We start from the raw sequence: 8,576 nt of genomic DNA, 5'->3' as shown, positions 1-8,576 counted from the left end.
AATTGCGAAGAGTTACAGTTGGTTGTGTTCACACCTGTAGTTTGCCTCCCTTGATCCACTGAAAATAAAAGGCACCCTACTTTAAGCCTTAACATCTTCTTTGAGACACAATAGTGGTCCTCCTAGTGAGACCATAATGCCTTGAGGGCAAACAGTCACACGTGACTGTATTTTGAGAGAGCAGCAAGTATGCTTTAATTAGATCTCTAGAGTCAGCCAGTTTTCGTACAAAGCATGGGCTTTAAGTTCTAGTCATTTTTGAGGCCACTTGGTTTGGACCAAAGCAGAAAGTAACGTATTGTGGCATTTGGGGTGTTGTCTGTTTATAAGATGAGTTGTCAACATTATATCACAAGTAATACATTCATTCATTTTGGTTTGTGTCACTCGACTGTTCATGACTCATGCAGTTGCTTAAGAACTCATTTTAGTGTACATCCATTAATGGACACTCCTAACCAAAGCAAGTCTCTACTGACCACAGTAAATGGGGTAATTTCTCAACTGGCTTTATGAGTAAAAGAACATCTGAAAGACACAGGCTCCCAAATATAAACCTAAAGGACTCTAGGTAGATGTTAGCCGTTACAATTGGCTTTGAATACAAAATTATATAACTATAATAGGTTGGGAGTGTAAAACCTCTGTTGAACAGTGTTTATGCAATCGTTTCTGCCTTTGTCCTTATGTCTAGTCAGTATTGTACAATTGTGACATAAAATTACTCCTCCTTTTGCTTTGGCTCCTCAGGACTTTTTTCCACATTCAGCTTGGTAAGAGTTTACCCATTTCTAGATCAGCTCAACACAGTCACTGCTGTTACAAAATGGCTTACCCAACATTTTACGTAACCAATGAATGAATCAAGTTAAACTGGTTATGAATTTATATTTTATCACCTTTCAAGATAATATGTTGAACTTGTTAGTAAACTGTTACAGAGAAACATTATCATTTGGAGTCGTGCATCTGGCAAACCGGCACACACAGGTCCAATATTCCATCTCTTTTATCCCTGTTTGTGGTCTTTACCAACTCTTCAGGGAATTATCTGCTAAATGTTCCATTGTGTTGTTCACCAGCTCGTTGCTAACTGTGTCTGTCTGCTGTTTCGTGTTGGGGTGGTAGTTTACAGTGGGGTTTTAGAGCTTTTTGCTCAAAAACAGTACCTGCTACAGCCAAAAATGACATTATGAGAGCGGTGAGAGTGAACTAAAACAGTAGATTTAACTCCTTTCACACTGACAGTTTTCAGTTTTCACAGTGTGATTTAAGACATTAGTATTGTAAAATGTCAGTTACAGTCACTTTAATAGTCATTTTGGAGGGCTTTAGTTAGTGGTGTTGTTGTATGGTATTACTTTATACTGAGAGGTGTTCGTAATGTTAAGTCTACTCTCAGTGATACAGATGAGGTGGACCAGCCAAAAGAGAAGATTTACAATAAAATCATTATAGCAAAGCTTGAGCAGTTACATCCAGTAATCGTTATGATTAGAGAAACTACACTCGAGAGAGAAACTTGACAAGCTTACTAACTGATAAGCTTTCTCCATCACACCAAGCAAGGCATTTTTAACTACAGTCCCGAGGTAACCTCTAGAGAACCCTATTGATCGATTGTGCCTCTCTTGCAGTGTTGCGCTTTTGGCTTCACAATCACAGAGGGTGATGTCATCTATTTGGGGAGAGAGGTCATTCATTCTCAGCTCAAATCAGTGGGGAGGATATTAGCTGCCCTCTCATCTAACAGTACTGTCTACAGCTCTCCTGTCTTGCTGCTAGAGACGCATTTGTGACAGTGACTGTACAGCATTCACAAAGGAGCACATTGCCTGTAAATCATACTTCAAAGGATTAAAATTACCTAGAGATGCTATAATAACCCAAATCTATAAGTGAAATGGGTTTCTTGGTATTGGTGCTATTATGATTCAAATCTGAAGCCAAGATACCCTAAGTTTTAGTCCCTAGTTTCCAATATGATGAGCATAGAAGGCATAGAAAACTGAGCTTTTAATACAATCAACTATTTCACGTTACACTTCATCTGATTGGTTACATCTCACAGACAGAACATGAAGCAGCTGAAACATGATCCTCACACTGCAAGTGACAATTGTCATTGGCAGGTTACACTAGAGCAGACAAATTCAATTTAAAACTGAACAAATTATCAGAAAAGCCATTAAAAGTGACACCTTCAAGCTATATCACGATGTACAAAAGCAAAGGCAGACACAAATGCAATGCCAAATGACCTTCTGATGTTTTGTGGTTTCTTCTCACTTTTTAAAATGGTACCAATCCATCACCAGACACCGTGCTTACCTGAGAGTTTCTTTTGTGTTTCTGTCTGCACTTCACTGCTGATTTAATGGCCATCTAAAAGCTTTGGAAAAGGCGGCTATAGAGCCCCTGACCGCACTTAGACATCCACACATTTCAGATTGCTGGATTTATGGAAAAATAAGAAAGAACTGTTTTCCAAACTGTGTCTTCCAAAGCAGAGGCTCAAGCAGAGTGAGCGTGAGTTTGCACCACCGTATCAGATGATTAAATACGCAACAGGACACTATTATAATGTTATGTTAAAGACGACAGACCATGCCTCTCTTTAGTCAGACTCAACCTCTGACTACACAAAATCACCTCTATTCTCCTCTAGACCGCATGCACAGAGATAGAAGCATAGTGCGTCGGGGGCACCTAGACCTTTGGGGTTATACATAAGAATCCTCAAAGACTCTTTTAACCATCTGAAGGGGGAAAAATGTCTGTCCAATGCATGACAAGATTTCTAACTTGTTTCCTAACCAGGTTACTAATGACTACCATCTTTGTTTGGATTAGGAAAAAGATCACAATGAGTTAAAGGTCTTTTGTAATCATGCAGCAGACAGAATATTTTTTCATCCATACAATTAAAAGCATTCTTGAGGATTATAGAAAGATCATCAGAACAGCACCAAGTTTTGTTCAACAACCTTCTGGGTTTTCCAAACGTTGCTGCATATTTATTTTTTCAGGAGAAAAGAATGCTTAGCTCTGACTGTAACGCTGTTAATACATGAGAGGCACAAACTGGGGCTACTAGCTGTCATACTTAATAATGGCAAATCATTTCGATTCTACAATCAATACTTGTAATGTTTATTCTGTACATTTTTAATATTAATAATTTAAACAGTGAGATGCTACACAATTTTATTTGACTTGATCGACCCATTTACTATCTAACTACCAGTAATACACATACGTCATATCTATTTCAATTTACCTAGGTTATAAATACATCCTACTCAGTTCAGTCTCCTACAAATTATGTTCCTCTGCATTAGCAGTTAATGTCAATACGCATCCCAAATTTGAATCTCCTCACATACTAGCAGACTCTTTTATTGAAGACCAGAGTTTTTTTTCTAACTGGTTTTAGCTACCCAACCCCTAATATTATTGGAATAACCAGCTGAAAAAATGGTGTTTTCCAGAAACTACACTATGAATCTGATATACTGAAGGTAAATGTATCTTGCTAATGAAGAACAGTTCTAGGATAGAGTGTGTTACACTGTTTTGTATGTTAAAGACAGCATACAGTTGTAAATGTAACTGACACACTTATTCATTCACACTAACTGCAATTTCTTCAGTGTAAAAGTGTAACGTGCATAGTAACAGCGAGTGGTAGGGGGTTCCCAGAATTCAAAGCGGTGCTCAGAATCATGGTTTCAAGGTTTCATGCAACAGTATGGATGACTAATTTATAAGATACTTGGTATTTAACACTTTAAGGAGTACTTTGCACTCAGATTTGAAAGAAATGATACAGGTGCACTGCAGTCGGGCAGATTCTATAGATTATATGTATTACATAGACATAGTATGTTGCTCTGTTAAATGTATAATTTGTAACATTTTATTATAGTAAAAAATATATCACAACATATCTGCTTGTACACAAGACACTGTGTTTTGTTCTGACTCCACTTTCATATGTTTATAAGCACAGAGGCAGACAAAGGAGGGGGAGAAGAGAACCTTTCAAACCACACTCTTGTCTGACCATGTCAGTGTGAGAGGCTTGACAGAGAAAGAGTGAGCACAATATACAAATACAGCATGACTGCCCATCTAACTGCCCACGTTATTATGCCTGCCTGTCAGCCAGCCTTGCCTACCACTCTAATCTCTGTCTCTTGTGTATCTTCTGCTGTTCCAGGACATCAACTCACTGAACAAATCAGCCTGAAGAGAACTTAACTGACTAGCCCACTGTACGTTGAATTTCTTGTCTGGGATGGTTTTGAGGTACGAGAGGACAAACTAGTAAAGCCTCTGTCTTTTTCTGCTACGATCACATTAATATCTCTTGCTTTCGCCTGCTGGAAAAAAATCACTGTAATAAAGTTAAATCCAAACACTGACTAACAACATTACATGCCAACCACAGACCAGGCTACTCTCTCACTCTCTGAGAAAAACAGCAAAGAGATAAATCAATATAATGTGAGTGGATTATATTAGTTGTCATAACTTGAGGATCAACTGGTTAGCATGCAATGTCTACAGCAGAGGCAAAAACACGACCACATCCAATGATACAGACCAGGTTCCCTCTTTGGATGAAGGAGATGGAGGCAGGCAACTGTTGCCGTGGAGATGTGGAACACATTAGGTCGCTCGGCAACAGGCCATCATGCACAAGCCAGAGCCACTCCCATTTGTCTCACACTGTGCCCATCCACCTCTCCAGCTTCATGTGTGGACGGGCTTCCTGGCACCTGACCAGTCCAGCCAATAACAATAGTTGTTCTGCCAACCACCTTTAGAGAACCTCACCTCATCTTTAATCTGATCCTCAATCTGTTGAATTCATTCATTCAGCTGTAACGATTTCTCAGTGCAAACTTCAGGCTGTGACAGTCGCAGATTACAACTGTCAGTCATATTGTTCTTATTAATATAACGAGAAAAAAGCCAAATATTACATTCATATTTTGTCTATGAAACGTTTTAAGACATACTGAGAATGTTAGGCATGCCTCTAATAAATATCGCACCTACTTGTGATTTGTATTGTATTTTGTTTGTGTCGTTTTATTCATCAAGAGGCATAAACAAGTTAGGTCATTTTATATATATAGCTCCTCTGAACATATCTATTAATAGTATTCAAATATAAATACAGCAATAGTAGCATTACACAGAAGGAGGAAACGGTGTAATATTGTGTAACAATTGGTTAGTGGTCTCTTACCTTTGTTCTTGATTTGACTTTTGACTTGACCTTCTGTCGCCTTTTCAGTTTCTTCTTACTCAAAGCCTTCTTTCCCCTGAAAGTATATAGTGATCACTCAGTATTGCAATTCATACTGTATGCTTTGGCAATAGTTGCACAGAAACACATAGCATAACATTTAAGACATTTTGTTTTATGTTATCACAAGATATATATATATATATATATATATATATATTATGCTTTCATCTTTAAATCTGTAATCTTGTTTCAGATGTCTTTAGTGGTTATCTCACTTTCACTTTTTTATCCTTGCAGAGTTTAATGCAGCTGGCAATGTCCTTTGAAGTGCAGTGTACCCAACTCAACTGTCAGTGTGTGTTGTAGCAGTTATCACCAGATTCAGTGTTTCTCATCTTGACAAAGCCCCAAAACATTTCCTTTACAAATCAAGCTGCCAATGACCCCTCACCTACACACCCCCCATCCCAAACAAGACCACAACAGAAATAAGCCTTAGGGCTTTATTGTGGTATCCTGACTTTTCCTTTTATGTAAGCACTCACTGTCCTGGCTGATTTGGTGTTTTAAAAATGAAATTGTCAGATAAAATCAATCCATCGTGACAAGTGCTAGGGACCACAAGTAGTACTAACAACGGAAAGGTAGTGTATGAATTAGTAATAGTTATCACTACTAAATACAGAAAAGCAGTGCTTTTTTAAGGTGTAGTTGTTAAAATAATAACACTGCACACCTCTTGCTGTCTTGACAAACTTAAATTTGTATTCTTTGTTTCATCACTGTTGTTGCATGTAATCTACAACCCAGATACCTCACTCTCAGATCAATGGAGATAAGATGGTAGCTCAAAGAAACATGATAAATCTGTATAGACTATGAATTCATGAGGGGGGGTTAGACATTACAACAGCAGCTACACTGACCCCTGAAAGCACTGCACATGAGTGAGGGAGGATGCTGCACTCATCCAGCTACTCAGTCCACAACCTGACAGACTGACTACAATGACGTAACTGTATTACCCGCTTATGCCAGAAAATCAAATGAGTTCATCCTCACCCACACATGTCACACGTTTTAGGCAATTTGGTTCATTGTGAGTAGTGCAGTGCATCCGTTGTGCGTTTAATTGACTGTGTAGTCGCTCTCAGCTCCGAGACTCTTAAAATAAATGGGTGTTTTCGGTGAAGACAACCTGGGGAAGGGCTGATGCTCCTCAGCGTCAGTTAACGTTACGTTAGCTGACTATCGAAACAGTGACGCCGTTGGGCCTAAACACACACAGCTCACCAAATCAAACTGTATTAAAAGGACTAGGTGACGTTGATGCGTGGCGGCAACCAACGCAGTGGCTGTTTAAAAAAAAATGTGTGAAGCAAACAGAAGCAGGGTATTACATGAGCAGTATGTTTGTTTACGTTGAGCTGGCTCTGGGTAACAGCTAGCTGTCAGCAGGCTAGCTTGTTTTGGGTGTAGAGAAGTGAATATTGCACTTTTTTTACAGTCGTTGCTGCCGAAGTGGGTCGTGATTTTATTGCAGTGGCACTGACTATGTGTCCGCGTCTAACGGAAACACGAGGTCCAGAGCCCCCCAGAGTGCACACCGCTCGAGTAAGGGGGAACCAACGTAACGTTAGCTTAGCGGGCTCCGATACGCTAGGGAAGTCAAAGCCTAAATGCTACCTAGCAAGCTGACCCCCCGCAAGAGTGTGCACCCACACTGTGGGGTCCCTGGCAAATTGTGTGTAGTTAAAACAACGACTTATGTGATAAAAGTCTTACTAGCTTACGCGCTGTGCACAACAATGATCTTTGACGTCGCTGGTGTTTATTGAAGTACCGCCAAGCAAGGGTTAATGTTAGCTTACGGTCGTTAGCTCGGTTAGCTCCACAAATGACAGAACAGCATCTGCGATATCTGTATTTTCACGTTAGCCACTCACCTTCCTTGATTTATCCCCTGCTCTTTATCATTGATAGCGGTGGTATAAATCCGCCTGTATCTGTCGGCCAGAGCTCTCCCTGAGAGTAAAAGCTGGTACCGAGTCCGACAATCCGACTGGGCTCCGGTTGTCGGACAAGAACCCATTCCCGAACCAATGGTGGAGAGATCGGCTCCTGCTCCAGAAATGACCCTGACACCCAGCCCCATCGACGGCGATGAGGAGGGCAGGATCCCTCCACCGGCGGCCGCTGCCGCAGCAGCACACATCATCGTTTTGGAGAACAATGCATATATCACACAAAAGATATCACAGCTAGATAATATCTAGCCATCAGTTGCAATCCACTTGTCATTAAATCCGCCACATGTCACATTATTTGTCCGTTCCAAGTTGCAGAAATACCACAATTAGCATCCACGGTCCCCGGTTATTATCAGCGCAAATTGTAGCCAATGTGGTGGTGCAGCTACAACGTACGGGTCTTCCGATCTGCCACAGCGTCAACACGGTGCTCGCCTCGTCGAAAATATATCTTCTCAAGCCATAACAAAATTTTCTTAAGAAAAGAGCAGAACCGTCAACCTTTAATTTCCAAGAGTCGCCCTGTCGTGTTTCGGTTTCATTCGTTCCTTGAATATTTCTTGACCCCAGAGAGGCAGCACCCTCAGTTGGGCTGCCATCTTAGCTCCATCATCCCTCCCCTCCCTGGCTGAGTCTTGCGTCGCTAGCATGCCGGGATATTTTCATATGACTAAAACCGGGCGATGCTATCATTGATTTATTTGAACAATTACCTCCCTGTGTACAATTATTCAGATGTTCTTTCTTTAAACACACGTTGAGAGTCGTGGTAGTGAAAGCTAGCATTATGGATGGAAAGAAGAACCATAGAAGTTATTTTGCACACTGTGCACAGTTAGAATCTGGACATTTAATTTGTAGAGGTCTGTCCAGGGCCCCTCCCAGTGTGATCTAAAATTGGCACACTGAGATACTTTTGAAAGCGATGAAGCGACCTTTAAACCGGTGTTGCATTATGATAAGACTGCTTTGGTTTTATAGTTCATAATCTCTTCTCTGCGATCATTTACAATCCATTCGCCAACTACTGTAATTAACAGCTGGAATAATGTTAGCATTGTACTTCCTTCTCCAGTGACAACTGTATTGCTGTGACATGTGGCCATTTGATCTCAAACTCATTAGTTTGCAGAAGGATTGCAGCCATCTTTTGATTAAATCTGGATGGCACAGTGGTCTTCTTCACTCAGCAGGCCCTAGTCAAGGTCTACACAGCCTTACCTACCTACAGAAACATATGAACCCTTTTATGATATGGCTCACGTTTTGCGAGATAGCAGATA

The 8,576-nt window shown here is 40.5% G+C and overlaps 1 protein-coding gene across 3 annotated transcripts in view; it reads right to left on the bottom strand.

The window, feature by feature from the left end:
- mycbp2 (MYC binding protein 2) overlaps positions 1–7,912 on the bottom strand; it is a gene marked incomplete in the record, with an annotated part of 57,658 nt that extends 49,746 nt beyond the window's left edge. For all 3 annotated transcript variants that reach the window (XM_035677023.1, XM_035677024.1, XM_035677025.1), the window contains 2 exon segments: positions 5,261–5,336; positions 7,210–7,912. In XM_035677023.1, coding sequence (XP_035532916.1) covers positions 5,261–5,336; positions 7,210–7,481 — 348 coding nt within the window.
- Positions 7,913–8,576: the final 664 nt, after the last annotated feature.

The sequence above is a fragment of the Morone saxatilis genome, unplaced genomic scaffold (assembly GCF_004916995.1).
Source record: "Morone saxatilis isolate NCDOM2014 unplaced genomic scaffold, NCSU_SB_2.0 Contig5, whole genome shotgun sequence".
NCBI lineage: Eukaryota > Metazoa > Chordata > Actinopteri > Moronidae > Morone > Morone saxatilis.
This window is presented reverse-complemented; position numbering and strand designations above follow the sequence as displayed.